The sequence below is a fragment of the Aspergillus chevalieri genome, chromosome 5 (genome assembly GCF_016861735.1).
Source record: "Aspergillus chevalieri M1 DNA, chromosome 5, nearly complete sequence".
NCBI classification, from domain to species: Eukaryota; Fungi; Ascomycota; class Eurotiomycetes; order Eurotiales; family Aspergillaceae; genus Aspergillus; species Aspergillus chevalieri.
The window spans coordinates 1148891-1173756 of NC_057366.1; the positions used below are offsets into that span (position 1 = coordinate 1148891).

The 24866-nt window shown below is 50.7% G+C and overlaps 6 protein-coding genes across 6 annotated transcripts; 2 read left to right on the forward strand and 4 right to left on the reverse strand.

Moving 5' to 3' along the window:
* Positions 1 to 160: 160 nt before the first annotated feature.
* Positions 161 to 7058, forward strand: ACC1 (acetyl-CoA carboxylase ACC1; the record flags this gene model as incomplete). The annotated part of the gene is made up of 2 exons (XM_043280116.1): positions 161 to 304; positions 357 to 7058. The coding sequence occupies 2 exons, from the start codon at positions 161 to 163 to the stop codon at positions 7056 to 7058; spliced, it is 6846 nt and encodes a 2281-aa protein (XP_043137727.1).
* A 171-nt stretch (positions 7059 to 7229) lies between these two features.
* ACHE_50404A (putative RING finger domain protein) lies at positions 7230 to 8460 on the reverse strand (the record flags this gene model as incomplete). Its single annotated transcript, XM_043280117.1, has 3 exons — positions 7230 to 7573; positions 7626 to 7884; positions 7942 to 8460. The coding sequence occupies 3 exons, from the start codon at positions 8458 to 8460 to the stop codon at positions 7230 to 7232; spliced, it is 1122 nt and encodes a 373-aa protein (XP_043137728.1).
* A 4253-nt stretch (positions 8461 to 12713) lies between these two features.
* Positions 12714 to 14655, reverse strand: ACHE_50405A (uncharacterized protein; the record flags this gene model as incomplete). Its single annotated transcript, XM_043280118.1, has 2 exons — positions 12714 to 14434; positions 14499 to 14655. The coding sequence occupies 2 exons, from the start codon at positions 14653 to 14655 to the stop codon at positions 12714 to 12716; spliced, it is 1878 nt and encodes a 625-aa protein (XP_043137729.1).
* A 664-nt stretch (positions 14656 to 15319) lies between these two features.
* On the reverse strand, positions 15320 to 19606 carry ACHE_50406A (Arf family guanine nucleotide exchange factor SYT1; the record flags this gene model as incomplete). Its single annotated transcript, XM_043280119.1, has 3 exons — positions 15320 to 17775; positions 17837 to 19057; positions 19147 to 19606. The coding sequence occupies 3 exons, from the start codon at positions 19604 to 19606 to the stop codon at positions 15320 to 15322; spliced, it is 4137 nt and encodes a 1378-aa protein (XP_043137730.1).
* A 1433-nt stretch (positions 19607 to 21039) lies between these two features.
* ACHE_50407A (cytochrome P450) lies at positions 21040 to 22823 on the reverse strand (the record flags this gene model as incomplete). The annotated part of the gene is made up of 5 exons (XM_043280121.1): positions 21040 to 21500; positions 21547 to 22119; positions 22175 to 22554; positions 22602 to 22665; positions 22721 to 22823. 5 exons carry the CDS (start codon positions 22821 to 22823, stop codon positions 21040 to 21042), a joined length of 1581 nt encoding a protein of 526 aa, XP_043137731.1.
* Positions 22824 to 23052: 229 nt separating this feature from the next.
* ACHE_50408S (uncharacterized protein) lies at positions 23053 to 24091 on the forward strand (the record flags this gene model as incomplete). Its single annotated transcript, XM_043280122.1, has 2 exons — positions 23053 to 23918; positions 23971 to 24091. 2 exons carry the CDS (start codon positions 23053 to 23055, stop codon positions 24089 to 24091), a joined length of 987 nt encoding a protein of 328 aa, XP_043137732.1.
* Between the last annotated feature and the right edge of the window lie 775 nt (positions 24092 to 24866).

Sequence of the window (24866 nt, forward strand, 5' to 3'; positions counted from 1 at the left end):
CTCGAATTCGTCCTTTGTACTACATCTATCACCTCTATCCTCCGATCTTGATATTCCCCGTCTACGCTCAACACGGGTTGACCACGTTTTACGCATATATCGCATGGAAGGAAGCACATAATCTTTAATACCCGCAAATATATCTACGATAAACGACATCATGGGTGTCCCCAATGGAAGCACAAATGGCACTAAGCCTGAAATCCCTTCGCATTTCATCGGTGGAAACCACCTTGACGCCGCTCCCCCGAGTTCGGTCAAGGACTTTGTGGCCCAGCATGACGGTCACTCGGTCATCAGCTCGGTAGGTCTTTTCACTTGGGTTTATCTGAAGATGATGGATGTTAATGAATTAGGTCCTGATCGCCAACAACGGTATCGCCGCCGTCAAAGAAATTCGTTCCGTCCGGAAATGGGCCTACGAGACCTTTGGCAACGAACGTGCCATTCAATTCACAGTCATGGCTACACCGGAAGATTTGCACGCAAATGCAGACTACATCCGTATGGCAGATCAATATGTGGAGGTTCCCGGTGGTACCAACAATAACAACTATGCCAACGTCGAGTTGATTGTCGATGTTGCTGAGCGTATGGACGTCCACGCCGTCTGGGCCGGTTGGGGTCACGCCTCTGAGAACCCCCGGTTACCGGAATCTCTCGCTGCTTCGCCTAAGAAGATTATCTTCATTGGTCCTCCCGCCTCTGCCATGCGCTCCCTGGGTGATAAGATTTCCTCGACTATTGTCGCACAGCACGCCGGTGTGCCCTGTATACCATGGTCCGGAACTGGTGTTGACGCTGTTCGAATCGACCAGCATGGCATTGTCACCGTTGATGACGACGTTTACAACAAGGGGTGTACATTCTCGCCTGAAGAGGGTCTCGAAAAGGCCAAGGAGATTGGTTTTCCCGTTATGATCAAGGCATCTGAAGGTGGTGGTGGTAAGGGTATCCGTAAGGTTGAGAAGGAGGAGGACTTCATCAGTCTGTATAACGCGGCTTCCAACGAAATCCCCGGTTCTCCAATCTTCATCATGAAGCTGGCTGGTGATGCCCGCCACTTGGAAGTTCAACTTTTGGCCGATCAGTACGGGAACAACATCTCGCTCTTCGGCAGAGATTGCTCGGTCCAGCGACGACACCAGAAGATTATCGAAGAAGCCCCCGTTACCATTGCCAAACCCCCCACATTCCAGTCTATGGAGCGCGCCGCTGTCAGCCTGGGTAGATTGGTCGGTTACGTCTCCGCTGGTACCGTCGAGTATCTCTACTCGCACGCTGAAGACAAGTTCTACTTCTTGGAGTTGAACCCCCGTCTTCAGGTCGAGCACCCTACCACCGAAATGGTTTCGGGGGTCAACCTTCCCGCTGCTCAGCTGCAGATTGCCATGGGTATCCCGCTGCACCGCATCCGTGACATTCGTCTCCTCTACGGTGTCGACCCCAACACCTCGTCCGATATCGACTTCGACTTCTCCAACGAGGAGAGCTTCCAGATCCAGCGTCGCCCGCAGCCCAAGGGCCACACCACTGCTTGCCGTATCACCTCTGAAGACCCTGGTGAGGGCTTCAAGCCGTCGGGCGGTACCATGCACGAACTGAACTTCCGGAGTTCCTCCAACGTCTGGGGTTACTTCTCCGTCGGTACGGCGGGTGGTATCCACAGTTTCTCCGATAGTCAGTTCGGTCACATCTTCGCCTACGGTGAGAACCGGTCCGCATCGCGGAAGCACATGGTTATTGCCCTGAAGGAGTTGAGCATCCGTGGTGACTTCCGGACGACCGTTGAGTACCTGATCAAGCTGCTCGAGACTCCTGCCTTCGAGGACAACACCATTACCACTGGCTGGCTCGACCAGCTGATCTCCAACAAGCTGACCGCCGAGCGTCCCGACCGGATCGTCGCTATCCTGTGCGGTGCCGTGACCAAGGCCCATCAGGCTAGCGAGCAGGGTATCGAGGAATACCGAAAAGGCCTTGAAAAGGGTCAGGTGCCTTCCAAGGATGTCCTCAAGACCGTCTTCCCTATCGACTACATCTACGAGGGCGAGCGGTACAAGTTCACTGCCACCCGCGCCAGCTTGGACAGCTACCACCTGTTCATCAACGGCTCCAAGTGCTCCGTTGGTGTGCGTGCCCTCGCTGACGGTGGTCTGCTCGTCCTCCTGAACGGTCGCAGCCACAACGTGTACTGGAAGGAGGAAGCCGCTGCCACCCGTATCAGTGTGGACGGCAAAACCTGTCTGCTCGAGCAGGAGAACGACCCTACCCAGCTCCGTACGCCTTCTCCCGGTAAGCTCGTTAAGTTCACCGTCGAGAATGGTGAGCACGTCAAGGGTGGCCAGCCGTACGCCGAAGTCGAGGTCATGAAAATGTACATGCCTCTGATTGCCCAGGAGGATGGTATCGTCCAGCTCATCAAGCAGCCTGGTGCCACCCTCGAGGCTGGTGACATCCTGGGTATCCTCGCCCTGGACGACCCCTCGCGTGTTAAGCACGCTCAGCCCTTCACCGGACAGCTGCCCGATATTGGTCCTCCTCAGGTGACTGGTTCCAAGCCCCCGCAACGGTTCTTCTTGCTCTACAGCATTCTGGAGAACATCCTGAGAGGTTTCGACAACCAGGTCATCATGAACTCGACCCTGAAGGAGTTGGTGGAGGTACTCCGCAACCCTGAGCTGCCCTACGGTGAGTGGAACGCTCAGTCGTCTGCGCTGCACTCCCGTATGCCCCAGAAGCTGGACGCCCAGCTCCAGGCCGTTGTCGACAAGGCCCACGCCCGCAAGGCTGAGTTCCCTGCCAAGCAGCTGCAGAAGACCATCGCCAAGTTCATTGACGAGAACATCCTGAACGCTGGTGACGCAGAAATCCTCAAGACCACTCTCCTCCCTCTGACGCAGGTCATCAACAAGTACATGGAGGGTCTCAAGGCCCACGAGTACAACGTCTTCATCAGCCTTCTTGAGCGGTACTGGGACGTTGAGAGCCTGTTCTCCCTGCGCAACATCCGGGACGAAGATGCCATCCTCAAGCTGAGAGATGAGCACAAGGACGACATCACCACTGTCGTGCATACCGTCCTCTCTCACAGCCGGATCGGTTCCAAGAACAACCTGATCCTCGCCATCCTGGACATGTACCGTCCCAACCAGCCTGGCGTTGGCAACGTTGGCAAGTACTTCAAGCCCATCCTCAAGAAGCTCACTGAGCTCGAGTCTCGCTCCGCTGCCAAGGTTACCCTCAAGGCCCGTGAGCTTCTCATCCAGTGCGCTATGCCCTCGCTGGAGGAACGTTTGTCGCAGATGGAGCTCATCCTGCGCTCTGCTGTTGTGGAGTCGCGGTACGGTGAGACTGGTTTCGACCACCGGGAGCCCGACTTGTCGGTGCTCAAGGAGGTTGTTGACTCCAAGTACACCGTGTTCGATGTCCTTCCCCGGTTCTTTGTTCATCAGGACGTCTGGGTTACCCTTGCTGCGCTGGAGGTCTACGTTCGCCGTGCCTACCGTGCCTACACCCTAAAGGGCATGCAGTACAACGCCTCGAGCGGCGAGTCTCCCTTCCTCTCGTGGGATTTCACTCTCGACAAGCTCGGCCAGCCTGAGATTGGCCCCGTCGCCTCCACTCATCCCTCGACTCCCAGCACTCCCGTTACCGAGTCTCCTCACCCGTTCAAGCGCATCAACTCGATCAGCGACTTCTCGTACATACTGGATGAGAACAACGAGCCCATCCGCAAGGGTGTCATCATGCCCATTCAGTACCTCGAGGATGTCGAGGAAGCCGTATCCCGCGCGCTGGAGGCCTTCCCCGTCGCCGGTTCCAAGAAGCCCAGCGACGCTCTCCTTGCCAACTTGGAAGGCAAGCGCAAGCCGTCTCTCAAGATCGAGCACGAGCACGAGCTCACCGGTGTTTGCAACATCGCTGTCCGCGACGTCGAGGACCTCGATGACAAGCAGATCGTCGCCCAGATCAGCAGCCTGTTGGGCAATCTCAAGGAGGAGCTGCTCTCCCGCCGTATCCGTCGTGTGACTGTGATCTGCGGCAAGGACGGTATCTACCCCGGCTACTACACCTTCCGTGGACCTAGCTACGAGGAGGATGAGAGCATCCGTCACAGCGAGCCTGCTCTGGCATTCCAGCTTGAACTGCACCGTCTCTCCAAGTTCAAGATCACGCCTGTATTCACGGAGAATCGCAACATCCACGTCTACGAGGCTATTGGCAAGGGTCCTGAGAACGACAAAGCCGTTGACAAGCGCTACTTCGTCCGTGCTGTCGTTCGTCCGGGTCGCTTGCGTGACGACATTCCTACGGCTGAGTACCTGATTTCGGAGGCTGACCGGTTGATGAACGATATTTTGGATGCCTTGGAGATCATTGGCAACAACAACTCCGATCTCAACCACATCTTCATCAACTTCTCGCCTGTGTTCAACCTGCAGCCCCAGGATGTCGAGGAGGCGCTTGCTGGATTCTTGGAGCGCTTCGGTCGTCGTTTGTGGAGACTGCGTGTCACTGGTGCTGAGATCCGTATCCTCTGCACGGACCCCACTACCGGCATGCCCTACCCTCTGCGTGTTATCATCACCAACACCTACGGTTTCATCATCCAGGTGGAGCTGTACATCGAGAAGAAGTCCGAGAAGGGCGAGTGGATCTTCCACAGCATCGGTGGTACCAACAAGCTTGGCTCCATGCACTTGCGCCCTGTTTCCACCCCCTACCCGACCAAGGAATGGCTGCAGCCCAAGCGTTACAAGGCTCACCTCATGGGCACCCAGTACGTTTACGATTTCCCAGAGCTCTTCCGCCAGGCCTTCCAGAACAGCTGGACCCGGGCTATTGCCAAGATTCCCAGCCTGGCCTCCCAGCGTCCCCCGGTTGGCGAGTGCATCGACTACAACGAACTTGTCCTCGATGACACCGACAACCTGGTCGAGATCAACCGTGGCCCTGGTACCAACACCCACGGTATGGTTGGATGGATTGTCACTGCCTGGACTCCTGAGTACCCCAAGGGTCGCCGCTTCATCATCGTGGCCAACGACATCACCTTCCAGATCGGTTCTTTCGGTCCTTTGGAAGACAAGTTCTTCCACAAGTGTACCGAATTGGCTCGCAAGCTTGGAATCCCACGTATCTACCTGTCCGCCAACTCGGGTGCCCGTATCGGTATGGCTGACGAGCTGATTCCCTACTTCAACGTCGCCTGGAACGACCCTGCCAACCCCCAGGCTGGCTTTAAGTATCTGTACTTGACTCCTGAGGTTAAGAAGCAGTTCGATGCCAAGCAGAAGAAGGAGGTCATCACGGAACTCATCACCGACGACGGTGAGGAACGCCACAAGATCACCACCGTCATCGGTGCCAACGATGGCCTGGGTGTCGAGTGTCTCAAGGGCTCTGGTCTCATTGCCGGTGCCACCTCGCGGGCATACGAGGACATCTTCACTATCACCCTGGTCACCTGCCGTTCCGTCGGTATCGGTGCTTACCTTGTCCGCCTTGGACACAGAGCCGTCCAGGTCGAGGGCCAGCCGATTATCTTGACCGGTGCTCCCGCCATCAACAAGCTGCTCGGTCGTGAGGTCTACACTTCTAACCTGCAGCTCGGTGGTACGCAGATCATGTACAAGAACGGTGTTTCGCACATGACCGCCAACGACGATTTTGATGGTGTGCAGAAAATCGTCGAGTGGATGTCTTTCGTCCCCGACAAGAAGGGCGCTCCCATCCCCATCCGCCCCTGGTCTGACAACTGGGACCGCGATGTCGCCTACTACCCGCCGCAGAAGCAGGCCTATGACGTCCGCCACCTCATTGCCGGTAAGGAGGATGAAGAGGGCTTCCTGCCCGGTCTGTTCGACAAGGACTCCTTCGAGGAGGCTCTTGGCGGATGGGCTCGCACTGTCGTTGTTGGTCGTGCTCGCCTCGGTGGTATCCCTATGGGTGTCATTGCTGTCGAGACTCGCTCGGTCGAGAACGTCACCCCTGCTGATCCTGCCAACCCCGACTCTATGGAGTTGATCAGCCAGGAAGCCGGTGGAGTGTGGTACCCCAACTCCGCTTTCAAGACCGCTCAGGCTCTGCGTGACTTTAACAACGGTGAGCAGCTGCCCGTCATGATCCTGGCCAACTGGCGTGGTTTCTCTGGTGGTCAGCGCGACATGTACAACGAGGTTCTGAAGTACGGTTCGTACATTGTCGACGCGCTGGTCAAGTACGAGCAGCCCATCTTCGTGTACATTCCTCCCTTCGGCGAACTCCGTGGTGGTTCGTGGGTCGTTATCGACCCCTCCATCAACCCCGACCAGATGGAAATGTACGCCGACGAAGAATCCCGCGGCGGTGTCCTCGAACCCGAGGGTATCGTCAACATCAAGTACCGCCGCGAGAAGCAGCTCGATACCATGGCCCGCCTGGACCCGACCTATGGCGAGCTCCGTCGTGCCCTGCAAGACACCACCCTCAGCAAGGAGCAGCTCTCCGAGATCAAGACCAAGATGGCCGCCCGCGAAGAGCAGCTCCTCCCCGTGTACCTGCAGATCGCCCTGCAATTCGCCGACCTGCACGACCGCGCCGGCCGCATGCAAGCCAAGAACACCATCCGCCGCGCGCTCACCTGGAAGAACGCTCGCCGCTTCTTCTACTGGCGTCTGCGCCGCCGTCTCAGCGAGGAGCTCATTGTCAAGCGCATGGCCGCTGCTGCACCTGCCCCGGCTGGTACTGGCAACGGCGCCATCGCCGCCAACGCCCCTGCGCCCGCGGGACAGACTGAGCCCTCTCGCGCCTCGCACCTGCGCACTCTGCACGCATGGACGGGTATGTTGGACGACGAGCTCGAGAACGATGACCGCAAGGTGGCGACGTGGTACGAGGAGAACAAGAAGTCTATCCAGACGAAGATTGAGGGTCTGAAGACGCAGTCCGTTGCCGCGGATGTGGCGTCGCTGCTTATTGGTAACAAGGAGGGCGGTTTGAAGGGTGTGCAGCAGGTGCTTAGCATGCTGCCTGTTGAGGAGAAGGAGGCTGTGCTTAAGTATTTGTCTTCTTAAGTGCGCCTTGATTATTTGATGTTTATATGCATGCATGGATATAAAATGGATGGCGGTTGGTTTTTTGTACGGTGTTGTTTGATGATTTATGTCATGTTATTGAGCCATTGATTAATATACTTTTCTATCTCTTCTCTTCTATGAGTATCTTCATATGCTACGGCAGTAAAATCAACACTGAAAAGCGACTCCCGTCTTCGTCGCAACATTCCCTCCCCTCCCCGCAAACCCCGTGCCCTCCGAACACACCTCCACCAACCCCGGCAATATCCCCTCCTTATCCTTCTTTGACTTCTTCTTCTTTCCATTGTGCTCTGCATCCACAGCACTAATATCGTCTTTCGGGGGACCAGAGGGTGTGACATCCGCCTCACAGACGTAGCATAGTATCCGGCCTTGTAGACCTGCTGTGTGGGCTTGTTCTTCCTTTGTGGCGTGCGGGTCGGGGGTGTCGTGGGGGGTCATGAATTTCTTGACGCAGGGTAAACAGATTATGTGGCCGCATGGTTTTGTTACTGCGCCGTATTAGCATTGCCATCTCGAATCCTAGAAAGTTGAAAGACGCACGCATTGCTCTTAACCCATTACTCAAGTCCTTCTTGCAACTCGGACACACACGCGCAACTGATCCGTCTGAGGCTTTTTCTTCCGTGAAATGGACTTCCACGAGGGCCTTGAGCGAGTATGCGTGCCGGTTCGTGTCTGATGAGGCGGGACATATGGGCGTTAACTTGATATCTTTATTGGCGATGATTTCATTAATGTCGGTTCCGGGTGTGAGCGACGGGACCCAGAAGGAGGGTAACGCGGATTTGCTTGATTCGGACTGTTCATCGCCATCAGCATAAGCACAAAAACAGACACCAGAATACCTGGAAAATACCTTCTCCCGCTTCAACTCCTCCTTCAACCTCTCCTCCTCCTCCCTCGTCACCCTCGCCAGCTCCTTCTCATCCAATTCGAACATCTTCTTCCTTTTCCCCCCAACCTCAACCTCCCTATCTCTATCCTCAATCTTCCGTTTCTTATTATTCCCCTTATCCTCCAACCCCATACTAACCATCTCAAACTCCCTAACCTCCCTCTCCCTCACCTCCTCCTTCACCCTCTCCTCCTCCTCCCCAACCCTCCTCCTCGCTTCCCCCCTCTCTTTTTCCAACCGTTTAATCTCATTCCGCTGCGCAAGTAAATCACTAATCGCGCACTCGCGACAGAATAAATCGCCATTCGTAGAGCACGCGACGGGCGAGCGCGCGGGTTGGAGACATAGGCGGCACGAGGCGAAGGGGAGGAAGGAGTCGCGGGAGATCAGGGAGCGTTGGGTGCCCCAGTTGTTGCGCAGGAGGGAGCGTTCGTGCGAGGTGAAATGGGGGAGGGAGGTGTTGCGTTTTGAGTGGGCCATTGCGTTTGACCCCGGAGATCAGATTACTTTTGTTGGGGAGGGAGATTGATGGTGAAAATACTTGAGTTATAGTAGATTGAGCGGATTGGAGAAAAGAAGAAGTAGGTGGTGGATGCTGTATTGGAAATGCTAGAGCTAAGCTAAGCAGATGCAGAAAGTAGTTGGGTTCGACACGCTAAAAGCTAACGCCACGCACTAGCGTGCCAAGGCCAGTCAGGCGTGTGGAATATGGCTCGTGCACGCAAGCGCCACACGTAACTTCATTGTGTAATATTCTTACCGTTATTTAAATTTCAGAGCTTTTACCATACCTATTGCCAACTACGATGCTGGCTAATATGAGTGCTTTAAAACAGACTTGAGATTACTGCTTAAGCATTGATTATAATTTAAATTAGTTAATAAATATTTGCAAAACAATTATTAATGCTATTCAGCAGTTTGACGGCTTACGTATGTGTATGTGTATGTGTAGGGAAAGCGTACTTATAGTATATATATCTCTCCGGTTCCCGTATATAGTGATTATCTGGAAGCTCAGTTACAACTACTTAAAAAAACAGTTATTAAGTACATAAATATATGTATTAATGATTAATGCTGTCCTCCATTTTCTAACTCTAACTCACGTAGCTCACGTTCTCTTTTCTTGATTTCAATCTGCTTTGCAAGTAATTCGGCCTTTAGATTGTTTATCTTCAATTCCTCCTCCAGGTTCTGTAGCTCTGTATTTTGATATTGCTCATGTGAATTAGCTGTAGCAACTCGTTGGAGACTAACTTGGGATGAGCTAGAAAGATAAAGCAGTTAGTAAGTACTTTATAAGTAGCTGTCAAATAGTTAAGGACTATTTAAGATAGATCTTACCTTGATCTAGCTCGAGAGCTCCCTCGCCGGCTCATGCTCCCCCTTCGACTTGGAGTTCGTTGCAATGGTCTTCCGCTACTAGATGAGGGAAAGAAAATATGATCTTGATCTTGATCTTGTATATTCAACTCAGGTGAGTTAGATTCTGTTTGTCGAGCTGATTCTATAAGAGTTAATCAGTTTATATGTGCTTCTCAAGCACTTGCAATTGGGGTTTCAAGCTATAACAATAAATACATACCAGATCGTGCCATATGTCTTAGAAAGCTAGCCTCCAAAGTTTGAGTTGCATAGCGGTGTCGAAGACCATATGAATTATAGCTTCGATTCTGCTGCACGTCCTGTATATCTAGCTTCAATGATCTAGATGTATTTAATGAGTGGTTAGTAAGTGCTTTACAAGTGGTTATTAGGTACATACTCAAGAATTGCTTGAAGCAATGTCAATTGCTTTCCACGACGATTGGATTTATTATGAGTTTGTTCAACAGCATTAGTACTCTTTCGCACCATATCAAAGATATGATGTGGTATAAGAGAACAATACTTATTGAGACCTGCTGCAATTACCGCACTCTTTTTATGACGAGCCCAGTTCTGAATTGCAGGATGTTCATGTTCTATAAATAGTTAGTTATTAACTATTCAAAATTTGCATTTGAATTAGTTAGTAAGAAAGTACTTACTGATTAACAGATCACACCATTTATGATAGTCCTCTTCAGACTCACATTCTAAAAGCGCAGCCATGCGTGTCCCGATGTATGGATTAAGAGAATGAGTTTGAAGAGTTTCACGAATCCCTCGTAGGAAATGAACTCGACATAGAAGAAGAACATTCTTTAGAAGCCATATACGTGAATGGTGGTCTGGATCAATCTCCATTAGAAACTGAGCCAATCCTATTGCCAATTAGTTAGCCGCTGCTTGATAACTGATTGTGAAATGGCCAGGGAGTGCCTATTAGATACCTTCAATTTGCTTATTGTCCATATCCATTACCAGAGCATGAAGACCAGTACCATGTAGGGCACGAAAGGTAATCCTCTTGCCTGTCAACTTATACACAATATGATAGATCTTCTTGAATAAGATATAATAGCCCTCTGTAGTGTCTTCAGTTGTAAAGACACGACAAAGAGTCATAACTAATTAGCCAGCAGTTAGTAAGTGGTTAGTAAGTGGTTGAAAAGTACTCTTACTTACTCTTTTTCTGATCTGCTAAATATGTGGCAAATACCACCTCCTTCATCTCTTTTGATTGTACTCGTTTGAATGACATATCAATCTCTATAGAAGATAATGTATGAAGTAATTCAGCTTGCTCTTTCAGAATGCATATTATCATGATCTGATCATTTTGTTGATAAACTTCATGTATGTACTCCTAAATGTTAAAAATTGATAAGTTATTATGTAGTTATAGAGTACTGAACAAGCAGTTATGAAGTACTTACCTGAAGATCTTTGTTCTTTCCTAATTCGAACATTACACCATTGACATTCTGACCAGCTGGATAATGGAGAAGTCTTTGTTTTCGAATGACAGCTTGAATTGGGTCCATATTTGAGAAACTCTCATGAATTTGCTGAATTGTATGGCAATTATGCTCAGCACAGAATGATTGTAATGCTGGACTTTTAAGAAATGTACCTAAAGCCATTTATCAACACTCATTAAGTACTTATCAGGCACTTAGGAAGCACTTACCCAGTGTCAAGCTTGGGCTCCGAGCCTGATTTATCAATTGCAGAATTCCATTCATAATTTTTGCAGGTGCCTTTCGTGGAGGTGGAGGAACATGTGTATGAACACCATGAGACATAAAGACAAAATATGGATTTTGACTTAAATCAGTGGGAATTAACCAATGGAAAGTCACATTACATTTAGCATGTACTAATTTTCCAGGTCCCTGAGGATGATCATATGCTGGAGACAATAAGTACTTAGCAAGCAGTTTTTAAGTATTTTATAAGCACTTACCACAATACAGTGACTTTGACTTGATCGATTCAACAGCACCGCACTCTTCCATATCCATAATAATTTCATTATTCAACAATCCCTCAAGAAACTGAAGGTGCACTGAGCCATTCTTTGGAACTCTATAGGTATAATGACCTGCAGGGTCTGATGGTGCATTGATGCATCTAACATAGAAATCGAAACCACCTAGAGGATTCTATAATTGATTAGCAACTATAATAAGCAGTCCATAAGCACTTAGGATAATTAATTACCGGAATGGAGCTTTGGGTTAACTTAGGCTGGCAAGAATTCTGAAAGTGATAACAAGATAGTTGATTTTTAAAGAGATTTTTTGCTGATCGATAAAATCTATTGAATCATAAGTAGTTAATACTTGATAACGGAATGCTTGATAAGTACTTCTTACCTATATGCAGCATCTTTGGTTGTATCTCTTTCCATCTCATGAATGCGCTGTCGAATATCTTGCAAAATTGTCCATAAATCATCTGTAACATGAGTGTGATGCATATTTTTCAGTTGTATACCGGCATATTCACAGATCTTTATACCAGAACATCTATAAGAGGAGCTAGTATATGATGTTCCTAGGAATGAAGAATGGCTGGAAGGCCGGTTGCGATAATTTTGTCGAACACAGTACTGAATCTATAAAGTGCTTAGTATCTGCTTACCAAGTGCTTGTAAGGTACTTGTGAAATATTTACACTGTTAACCATGTCCTCTACAGTTTCCCTCTGCTGATTCGGCGGCACATTTATAACATACCCATATCCATTAGGATCAGTAGATGGATATTCCGGAAGATCACTTGTATATTCTAATTTAAGGACCTTCAATGGCTTCGTTGAGGCATCACTTAGCTGAATAAGAATATTTTCTTCCTTCTATCTAGTTAGCAATTAATGTCAAAGTAGTTAGGAACTAGTACAGATAATATACCTCCTGCTGGGGTTGACTCAAGTCGGTTTCAATTGATCTAAATAGATCATCTTGTAAGATAAAACCAGGATCTTCAGAAATGAATGTGTTCTCCATTGCAAGTAGTGGCTGAGTAGTTGCTAAGTACTTAAAGAACTAGAAATCGAGAATTCGGGAGGAAGAAGAAGAAATTAAGGAGTGAAATTCAAAGGATTTACAGGTATTTAAATATTTTACTTACTAGCGGTATAAACAAATTCCACATGGTCAGGTGACTTGCGCGTGGCGGGACCCGCTTTACGAGTCGATGCCACCTACCCTCTCAAGCAGATGAGCTCAAATCCACCTAACAGGCATGACATAATCATTTCCTTTTTCGGGCCAAGTTAACCAATTTCAACCCTATCTAACTCCATCCCATCCAACCAGGAACAAAACAAACCAACTGGACTGAACTAGCTAAAATTCTCCCTCATAACCTCTCTATCTCATCCACCTCCGTCCGCTTCCACACCACCTTCTTCCGCGCACCAACGTCCTGAATCACCACCTGCAGTAACTGCCCCCCGCCGCCGCACCCACTGCACGTTTCATCGGTACACTGCTGGGTTTTGTCAGAAGGTGAGATATTGTCATTCTTTTGACTATATTTGTTCTTTTTCATAGCGTTATACTCCTGCTTGATGGCGTGCTGGTCGACGAAATCATTCACCACGCCGAGCCACAGCGAGAGAAAGTCTTTTTCGGGATCGGTGCATTTCTCGCCCTTCTTAGCCTTAGCATTGGCCTTGGCCTTCTTCTTCCTGCTGCTCTTCTTGAGACTCGGGACGGGCGGGGCATCAGGAACGACCTCAAACCGATGCCCATGCTCCTCCATCTCTTCATCCGGAACCCTCAGATATCGATTGACACGGATATACTCCTCCGGGCCAGCCCCCATCATAAACAAATACGGCTGCGCCTCGGTCCTATGCTCCAAAAACATATCTGCATGTTTCATCGCAGACAATCCCCTAATCGTCATCCCAAACCCTGGCATCGCAGACATACACTCGAACCATTTAATCGCGCGATGAAACAAATGACCCGTGGGACCCTGCAGGACCTCAGTGAGTTTGAGGATCATAAGCAGAAAGCAGCGGACCCGCGCAATATCGGAATGAAACCCCGCGATGAGCGCGCATTTTGCCCAGATCAGTGCAAGGCGGATATCTGCGATGCCGCAGTCTGTGAGTTTATCTGTGATCTGACAGGCGGCTTGGTATGCGACTGCTGGGTTCTCGGTGATGAAACGCGGGTTCTTGAGAACGTGTTCGAGCCGGTGATACATCCCCAACGCATCTTCGACTTCAGCGTTCGGATACAAACAAGATCGACACGAACACCGGAATCCCAGCAGATCCAGCGCGTAGAGACGACGATACTCGACCGCGCCCTTGGCGTAGAAATACGAAATCGTGATCTCCTGGCCCTTGTGTATATCCACGAAGCTGCGGACCACGGCACCGGTTAGTCTGGGCTTTTTGTAGCGCCGGCCGCTGTCGGAGCGGTACTTGTTGACTAGGGTTAGGGAGGCGTTGGGGAGGCACGAGTGGTATGTAAATGAGAGGTTCAGGCCCAGGACTCCACCAGATACACCATTACAGTAGATGGGGAGGTGGTACTGGTTCCAGATACTGGTGTAGATACCTGTGCGTATCCCTGGTTTTTTGCGGTCGTTGGGCTTGGGCATGCTTAGATACGCGGTTTTCCAGTCTGAGCCCATGGCACTGACTTTGGCGCCGAGTAACGCGTCGATATCACCAGCCCTGGCCAGACACTTGTCTTCGTCTCTCTCCGTGAGATGAACCAATTGGTCCGCATAGATAATACTACCCGCGGGAATAAACTCCCTCGCGATAAGCCCGTAGCCGGTCTCTTTGTTGATGAAGGTGCGATGGTATTTCCAGCGCTGCGGGTCTTGCTCGGTGGTCCTTTCTCGTTCGGCTTGGCAGGCGACGCAGTCTGGGGCTATGCAGTTTGTCGTGACGCTGGGGTCGGGGGTGGGTTTTGGCGACGGAGCTGAGTCTTGTTCCGAGGTTGCCGGACTAGGGCTGCATTTTATATTTTGACCCCGACCCTGATCTTGATCCTGGCTCTCATTCTCGGAGTTGGAATCTTTGGAACTGGGAACTGGGGCTCCGAGTAATCTCTCTATCCCAGAAAAAACAACTAGTTAGCATTTTCTTCGCTCTCATAAGGAAAGAAAATAACTCACGTTCAGGCTTATACCCCACAAGCCTCACGATACCCATATCCACATCGACATTTTCGGAACTCTCATCTGGTTCAACAGGCAGGTTAACAGCGAGCCCTTTGGCCAGAAAGCCGAACAGGGGGCAGTTCCAGCGACGGGACCAGAAGGAACGAGTCATTGAGCATGTCCTTATCCAAGTTTCAATATGCAATGTGATAAAGGGATTTGTCCAAGGGGGAAGGGTATTCAAATCCCGAGATGGGAGGGAGGAGTGAGCTGAGAGGAACGAGAGAAAGAGAAAGAAAGAGACGAGTGAAGAATGGGAAATTCGAATCTTTTGTTGTAGGTGAAGGGCATGCAGATACTAGTTGTGTTTGTCGATGAGGATTTAAAAGAACTTCCATATTGTGAATGCACAGCAGCACACAAAGGGACAAGAATGACTTCAAAAATGCCTTTGTAGATTCGATTCTGTCTACTTATGTATTCTAAGCGCCAGCGCCATTGTTATCAGAACGATTCAGGATTGCAGGTGGAAAAGGAAAGTCCAATGTTAAGACATCAAATCGGCCCAGACCTATCTAGTATCCGGAAAGATAACCATGGAAAATACAGGATATAACAGAAAACCGTTTATTGCAGGAGACAGGCTCGTAATCACTTTTCCGAGACAATTAACTATCAAGACATGCGCTGACCAAAACAGACAACAGACAACAGACAAACCAACAAAACTAAAATGCGATGTATGGGGTATAAGCGTCATAAAGACAAAGTAGAAATAGAAAACACGAAAAAAAAAAAAAAAAAACAGAACACCTCAAAACCAAAGCGGTGGTCGCTCATGCATTAACAGCTTGCTCAGGAGTACTGGCCTGTGTCTCCTGCGTGGTCTGCTCGAAAGGATCAACATCTTCGCCGTCAGTGGGCATCGCCAGTCGTCCATTCAATGTTGGTGCCCGTGGAGGGTTCTCGGTAGATTGCTGATCTCCGTTGCCATTTTCGGTCGGGATCTTTTCGCCCCATTTGAAGATCCCAAGTGCTTCGGGGGTATCGTCATTCCCGCGAAAGCTCTTCGTTGCTGTGCTTGCACTTCGCAAGGACTGAGGACGGCCGCCAGCTAATTCCGAGTCGGCAATACTGGCCGTAGTAGGATCAGATCGAAGCTCATCCGACGACGATGGAGTAGGCTTTCGTAGTTTCAGCCGCTCTTCAGGTGGCATGTTTTGCCACTCGGACCCAAAGGTGACAATAGACGCCTTCTTGCCGTGGAAGTTGAAACTGGGCGTCTTGCGGGGAAGACCTTCATCTTCCTTGGTTGATCCTGGCTCCTCTCCGCCACCAGTAGCACTAGATACCGAACCCCGTGTCTTCTTGTTCCGGATATGGTTGCCGTGGTGAGATTCGCGCAGACTGCGGTGCAGACTGCGACGGGAGCGTCTAGACTGATCCTCATGGGTCGTTGCCTGAGGACCGTCTGGAAGCTTCTCGACATCGTCGCCATTCTTTTGTCCATTGGCATCCAGCAGGCCGGTTTCATGGAGGAGGCGCTCTTCATTATCATCAATGCTTGCCTGGGAAGCCAGTTTGGAAGCATGGGATTTCAGGCTTGAAACATCCATCTTGCTGCCCGAGCTGAGCACCGACGTCTTCCGTTCCAACCCATCTGCTGCTTGAACAGGTGAAGAAGGCATCTGGTCTTTTGTTGCATCTGTAGAGGCCCGTCTGTCAGACGCGACGGATCTAAGACTTGGTCTCCGTTCCTCAATCATCCCGGGTTGCAAAGAGACCTTGTCGACAATCTCAACAGAGGCAGGTGCATCCGGCAAAATAAGAGTGTCGTCATTGACAGGAGGCTCCGGTTTCACGGTCAAATTTTGGTTCGGCCTTCCCGAATCAGGTCGGAGTGCGATGCCTGCCGCGGGAATCTGCAGGTGCAAAGACTTCTTGCGCTCAGCGGTCGCTTCGATATCTACACCCTCTTCGCTAAGGTCCCTAACGAGCACTTCGCGGTGGCATTTGGTGCGCCAGATATCTTGCCTCACCCATTTGAGCTTAGCAGCCATGCGGCCAGCCGCCATGATAACTTGCTCTCTTGCTCTTGAATGCACGGGGGTGAGAATCTGCAGGTGTCGGGCGTTCCGCAACAGGTCATCAAGCTGTTTCTGAGCAACGAAGAGTTTCTCGTTGGCCTCACGAATCCTCTGTACCATCAGCTGTTGACGGGCCGCAACCAGCTCGTCAGAAACGTCGGTGTCAGGATTAGGCGACGGTGGCACCATGTCTGCAGGGGCAGACTGGCTGGAATCGGTACCACCCATGCGATTCCGCTGCGCATCATAACCGTTGGCGATCATTCCTCGTGTGCGGACGCCGGTGGTCCTAAACGCTGAGGCATAGTTGAGCTTTGCTATCCAATCGTTCATGTCCTCCTCACTGTTGGCCAAGAAGACCTCCTCTAACGAATTGTGGCGAACAAAAACAAAAGCATGCTTATGTTTCTTGTAACTGGAATCCAACAGGGCCACAGCATCATCCGTAGACATGAGAGCATCCGGACTGAAATCGGTGAGCGGTGGTTTGAAAACAACCGCCCGACCACTGCCTTCCTTTTGCTGTTCTTCGGATTGAGAGATTAACGACTTCACCCAGTTGACATCCCGGAAGAAGTAAAGCTGAGAAAATGTAAGGAGTGCACCCCACTCCTGCCAGGGCGACCTGCCTCGCTTTTTCTTCAAATCTTTCCGCCAGAGTAAGCCAACCTTGGCCACCTTGATATCAACCAGTCCAGGATTCGAGTCAGCCGGATTCTCAAGACTTGCCGGCATGAATGCATCGGGTCGGGAGCGTGCAGACACAATCTGTAAAATGCCAGTTTTGGCAAATGCCCGATGGAGGCTCCTCATATCAGGAGGTCCCTCTGTACCGTTGCAACTGTAAAAATCCTCGAGGTCCATGACTTCCTTGAGACTTGGACGCAGTGCGTCGAGTCTACCGTCCAGAATGAGTGCGTAGGGATCAACGGGTTCCTTCGATGGGCGAGCTAGATGTTCAGAGCTGGTGGATTTGAACAGTGTGCGTCGAGGCTTCACGAGATGGCGTCCGGGATTCGCGTCTTCAATATGGATGAAAGGTGTGTAGGAGATGTTCTCATAGTAGCATTCCAGGATATCGTCCGCGATGCCCTCGCCGCGAGTGTTTTTGACGTAGTCCGGCTTTTGCATCTTTCGCTTATTGTTCCGGTTGAAGACGTCCGTGTGCAAGATCAATATCGAAAATGCAATGAAGTATGCTTGATCTGTTAAATGGGTCAGTCGTTGATCTCATAATGACAATCAAGGGGCAGGGGAAATACGCACCAGAATGAGCGAAAATCCCTGGATTGCACTCATGATATCTGTCCGCAAACGCTTGCAGAAACCGGTCAATCTGCTGGGTCTCTTTTGGCAGTTCCATCTCCATCAAGAGCTTTCGGATCGCCATATCGATTGGATCTCCAAAGTAAGAAAACCAACGCATGCACTTCCGCAGGGCTGTTAGATTAAAATCCTCGCCTGACTGGGCCAGCAAGCCGGCGATAACGCCCTTCGGGAGACTCTCTTCCAACCGAGATAGATACGTAGCCGGGGTGTCACTTGGTTGCCGTTCCGGACATGACAGGGATTTCTTTGGCGTCGCAGTGCCAGGGGTGCCATTTCGGGGTGCCAGGGGCTCGGAGTTCTGCCTCAACCGTTGCGGGAGATTGAAGATATCACCAAAGCTCTTGCGGCCACTGGTCGATGTAGAGGTCCGGTTAGACGGCGCCATGAAAGGTGGTGCCTGATTTCCGCCCTGGCCGTCTGCAATGGAGTCCAGTGTTGACGATCGTGCCCGAGTCTCTGGCTGGTTGCGCTTCCGATTTGATGAGTGCGATGCAACCGAATGAGTGGAATTTGTCGATTCGTTCCGGATCAGAGGAGGTCGCCCGGCAAAACCTACCGCCGAACGGGTTGGCGATGGCATCGAGGAAGAATAATCCTGGCCGTCCTGAGAGCGTTGTGACCTTGGGGTGCCGTCGGGAACCGGGACTGGTTTGGGACCAGTTGATGGCGGGCGATCGAAAGTCGGTTTGGGAGGTAGGGGAAATGGGTTTCGGTTCCGTTTGAGACGAGGTATGCGAAATCGTTTGTTGAAAGACAGCGAACCGTCGTTGGGAGAAGACGCCAGGTGGGAATGACCGCCCTGCTCCCCTTGACTATGGTCGGAACGAGAAGACTCGGAGAATCGGGCATCGGTCACGGTCGATGAGCGATAAGAGTCGTTGGTGTGTTCTCGACTGTTGCTTCGCGCTGATGTAGTTGATAACCGCCCCGGCTCCTCCGCACTTCCCCGCGGCGTCGACAGGGGATTTTCCAGGTGAGAATCTCTTGAGTCTTGAGCACCATGTCTAGACGGTGGTACGTCAGATCCGGGTTGGCGATCGGCCGTAAGATCCTCCATGGAAGGCCTTTTTGATGCGGATAAGATTTTGAACATGCTTTTTCGCTTGACAGGTTGGTCCAGCTCATGGCTCGTGGGTGCAGTGGTGATGATAGTAGGCGCTGTGAAGGGAAAAAGAAAAGGGGGAAGAGAGTTAGCTACTTGAACTAGCTGCGATAGCGAAAGAAAGGGAGGGTTCCACAACACTTACGTGGAGGCAGGGGAGGGACTGGAGGGGGCTTCTGCTCGGCCTTGGCGTAAGATTTGGACAGCTGGGGATCGGATGCATGACGGAGCCTCATAAAGCTAAAACGGTTCCTGCGTAGGCTCCCACTTAACGCTTCAGCAGGCGATTGGGAAGCAGGGGAGTTTCCCGTATTGGAGGAATTATGATTATTGTCCGTGTGGTCTCCTGGCACGGCTAAACGGGAGGTGCGAGGGTCACCGTTGGAAGCATCATCATCGTCGTTGCCATCACCATCATCTGCACCAGTCAGACGAGGGGTACGAGGAGTAGACTCCGAGTGCCGGGGGACAAGGTTGGAGGTCGAGAGGGATGGGCGAGGCAATTGCTCACTATGACGGGATTGAGAATGCGAAAGATCAATCACGCTCCGTCGCTTGGAATCGGTGCCATCGGGAATGCCAATGCGCAAGCCTCTCCAAGGCATGGCTACGACGAGGGCAGAGGGCCGGGTGGTGAGTGCCGCTATGCGATTCTGCTCCACAGCCTTGAGTCCATCCGAGGTACGGAGTATGTAGCAGCTATAGAAGGAAGTATTTTGTGGTGGTTATGTGGTTTGCGGAGGTGGGCCGTAAGTGGTTGTTTGTTTTGTGTTCAATGCCAGCGAAACTCTCCTAACTGTGCAGTATAATTATACTCCGGAATCGTGGTGTCACAAGCGATACAGAAGGAATATTTGCGCGAGGATCTTAACGGAACGATGACATTGCGAGAATTGACGGGGAATCGAAGGGAATTCCGAGGAAACAGTAGCGACGGCGGGAGGTGTATGGAACAGAGGAGACAACGGAGACGACGGAGGCGACGGAGGTTGGTAGTGGCGGTCGTAAGGCGGCCGTTGAAAGTCAGTGGGATCGAAAAGGGGAAGGGGCTGGACGGGTCGAAGCGATTGAACAAGAGACAGGATTAAACTTGATCAAATAGGCGGTTCTCGGTAGAGCTGGAGCAAGACGATCGCAAGTCTTACATGCCTGTCGGAGCAATGTAATTGTGTGTGGGAAGAAGCGAGGAATTGCGTGTCGTGTTCTAAACTGGGGAGCGTCAGTCACCATTCAGTCATGATTATTATTAGCTGTGGCCGTTAGGAAAGGTCTTGGTCCGTGAGTAGTGGAGGGGCAGACGTTGCTAACCGTGGGTTCGCCCGGTCGGGACCAGTCGGAGAGTATCTGGAGTCTGGAGGAAGTCTGGACTGCGACGATAAACGGACGACAAGAGAGACGATAAGTTGATGGCGATTCTGAGAGAGGGAGGGACGGAGGGAGGATGATAGAGTGGGAGAATATGGTGATGTGAGACAGACAGTGAGAGCGAGACAGACACAGAAGATGAGGCACAGATGCAGCACGGGACCAGGCACGTGTTGAGGCTCCTTCATCAGTATCGCATCATTGCATCTGTCATCTTCCCTCAGTCAGGATGATGTTTGATGTCTTTAACTCAGGTTCCTGGTTCCTGCCTTCTACCATGGCTTGCAGATACAGAGCAGGAAATGACTGGCACTGAGGTAACCTATTTGTACTCTGCATTGGACTGACCATTCTATTCAGAACTAGGATACACCCCCAACAGAAACTGCTTCAGCTGCATCTATTCATGACCTACGACACTCTCTGGAACGTGCTTCTATGCCCATACCCGATTGAAACGAATCTCTCTACGAGACCTGTGGCAGGCTTAACCAAGAGGCAAGGAAAGTATCAAGACGACGGGGATACAATGAGCGTATCTGCATGCAGGTAAAATGATGGACAACCACGGATACTCGACTTATAAATAACGGGTACTATCACACAAACTCTGCATCGATGCATACCCAGTCGCAATGCCAATGCGTCCAGGATATTTTGAATTCCGACTAGACTACACCTCATATCGACTAAACACCTCTTCCTCCGCCTGAGCAAACTCGCGCTCAATCGTGCTCCTCCGTGCCTCTGATCGTGGCGTAATACTAACTGGAAAAGGCTTTGCGCATCTCAGAAACCCATTCGTATATCCAGTATGCGGATCCGTATTGATTGGTTGCCCCTTCTTGGCGCGAATGTCAAATGCCCACAAGATCTTGGCAATTGCCACGAACAACATCCGTTCCGCGAGATGGATTCCCGGACAGATTCTTCTGCCAGAGCCGTAGCCAAAATGGTCGCGGTTCTCCGCGTTAGCAGCTGAAGCGTACACTGGAGCGGGCTCGGTGCGGCCTTGGAACCGGAGGGGGTCGAAGTTGTCGGGGCTGGGGTGTCTTGTAGGATCGTGGTGCAGGCCCCATGTGTTGATGATAACGGTGCTATTTGCGGGGATGGTCATACCATCGATCATGGTTTCTAACCAGGGTCAGCATGTTCTCTATACTGTGAATGCAGGACATACCCTTATTGTTTGCATGAGGGAATCCTGTTGGCATCACCGGCCGCCATCGCATCGTCTCCTTGACTGCCATGGCCACATACGGCAGACGAGCATAATCCTGCCAGCTGGGGGATGCATCTTCACTGAATGATGCATCAATCTCCCGTTGTGCCTCTTGCTGCACCTCCGGATAGCACGCCATGGCTTGGATAAATGCGATGGTCATGATAGACGAAGTATCGGACCCACCCTCAAGCAGGTTGCCAACCATAAGATCAATCTCATGACGAGTAAGCTGTAGTTTTTCTTGCTGGTCCAGTATTCCATCGAGATACGTATTCCGGGAGCCGGCGTTCTCCCTTCGTTGCAGTACACGGTCAACCAGAGGGTTATACAGATTGAGCATTATGTCCTCAACGCGGCGGGAGCGACTCTGCCAATTGTTGAAGAGTGACTCAGGGATATGCTTGAATACTGGAAAGATATCGACCGGAGGAGTAGCGCCCATCTCAAAGATTTCAGACAAGCCATCGAGAACAGCATACAGATCCTTCATGTGTTTAGCCGACGGCGACGTCGTGCGGATTCCAAGAACTAGTTCCCCAATATCAGTCGAATAACCCAACTCCACTTCCACAGGAAAACATACTCAAACTCATCACCACACTGTTAGTATACCGCTTACAATGTCCCATGAAATTCCCCGGCTGCAAACACATATCCCTCAACAACTGCGCCGCTTCCGCCTGCTGCACCACAACATGCTGACTCTCGCTAACACCCTCGTTGAAATACTGGTGATACAAGCGCCGCCCACGGCGCCATCGCTGATCCACATTCATGAACATGAGATGGTCGCCGTGCATCATGAGTTCGTCAGCGATGTAGAAAGGTGGGCGGTTGCTGAAGTGGGCGGATTGTTTGTCGATGAGCTGCTTGACTGCCGTTGGAGAGCTGAGAACCACGGCGGTGCTGCTACCGAGTTTGAGGGAAAAAATGCCGCCGTATTTGGTGGCCCATTCTGTGAATCTTCTACTATTAGCATATATCTCTATCCGGGTTGGTGGTGGACATACTTGAGATGGACACCTGCCGGGGGCAGTTGATGGAGGTTTCCTATGAAAGGAAGACATGGAGGGCCTACGTCAAGTCAATGATTATGCCAGTGCCTCTTGACACCGGTGGGTATACTCACCTGGTGGGAGGCTCTTCGCTCTGGTCCCGGGCAGCTTCCCCAGAACCCCTCCAGTGACAAAGATCACAAAAAGAACAACCAAGCACAACAATGCGGCATACATGGTGATTTGCAGAAGTACTATTGTTCTCGACACTAGCGCACCCCAAACTATATACTCGGCGATTTGCCGATCAACCCTATGCAAGTGTGCATCGGCTCGGATCCCACTTCAGCCACTTCAGCCGCACGCAGAACAACGAACAATACAGGAAATAATAAACTTACAGAAGCCCCAGTTGAACATACAAGCAGCTGGCTATTTTGATTGCAACCCAAGTGTGGTACCTAAAATGTCTTTGCCGTCGTTCCTTTACTCCCAGATCTTTGTGGGTCTACCCGTACCCGACCATGACTTCACGGGCCAAACGATTGTCATCACAGGTGGTAGCACGGGACTGGGCCTTGGAGCAGCTCGTCATTTCCTGCGATTGAACGCATTGCATATCGTCCTAGGCGTGCGGAGCATGGAAAAGAACAAGGCCGCCAAAGAAGACCTCGAATCCTCCACAAACCGCCCTAACACCGTCCGCCTCGAACACATCGACATGGACCGCTACGACTCAGTCAAGGCCTTCGCATCCACAATCCAGAATACAGTCCCCAAGGTCGACGTCCTCCTGTTAAACGCTGGCAAAATCGCCGAGAAATTCTACCTAGCTGAGGAAGACGAAAGCACCATCACAGTCAATGTCGTCTGCACAGTTCTCCTAGGCCTCCTTCTCCTCCCCAAACTCCGCGACTCGGCAACTCCAGATGGTCCGATACCACGTCTCTGCTTCGTAGCCTCCGACCGGCACGTCATGACCAACCTCCCCGAATGGAAAACAGAAGACACCTTCGCGACACTCCGCGCAAACGCCACCTCCGGCGCAGATGACCGCTACTACGCCTCCAAACTGCTCAACGTCCTCATGTTCCGCCAACTCGCGGAGGAAATTAAATCCTGTACCCCACGTGTAGTGGTAAACGGCTTCACCCCTGGGTACTGTGCTACGGCACTTATCCGGGAGACGCAGGGGTTCTGGGGGTGGCAGCTGTATGTGATGAAGTTGACAATTACGAGAACTATTGAGGCGGGATCGAGGACGTTGGTACATGCGGCTAGTTTGGGGTGGGAGGGACATGGGAGGTATTTGAATGATTGCAAAATTGATGAGTGAGTTTCCCACCCTATTATCATTTGTGGTTACTTGCTAATGATGTTGTAGTGGCGCTTTGTCTTCATTTGTACGCAGTGACGAGGGAAAACAAGCGCAGGTTAAGGTGTGGAAGGAGTTGTTGGTGAAGTTGGAGAGCATAGCGCCCGGAATCTCGGGAAATCTGTCTTAACCAAGTATCTTGAAATAGGGCTAGGGCTGGTTGATTGAATTGGCGTTTCATTTATATACCCTGAGTAAATACGGACTGTCCTGAAACTACTGATCCCTATCCGTTTTGGTATCCGTTTTTACCAACTTGCGATGTATTGTTTTATTGAATTATGCTAACTTGACCGAACCCTCCACCTAAGTCTCCAGGATCGCGCTATCAATTAGAGTGACTCTTGGCTCAATTCCGTTCGTGCCGACTAGGACAACATTGACAAACGCTAACGATATGAGTCCCTTTTCGATGACGACGGTAGGCCAGTTGACAAGACTCTCTGTATAGCCACATTCACATTCACCAACTCGTCTTGCATTGCGTTATGCTTTCATGGGGGATGTATGCTCGCGGATGAGGATTCCCTTTTGATGTGGAAGCCAGGTGAGTAAACTGGAGAGTCAACAGCAGGCTTATAGGTTAGTCTCGGATCTTTCTGGGATGAAAGGGTATCATTTATTTCTACAGCAGCTAATAATAATTAATTAAAAAATGGATAAATAGAGAGGAGTAATTGTAGACTTGTGGTGTAAGGCTTCATATTTTCATTCTTCGTTTTTCGACCTAAGGTTAATTACAAGACGTCACTTGACCGGCGAAACCTACATAGCTTCCACTCCCATTCCTCTCCTTTCTCCCAATCTCACATTCACCTTATTTTTATTACTTACCCGGCAATCTGTTTACTCTCACACTTTCTCCTTCAAACATGCCGGAAGAGATCCTCAGAACTGGTTACGCG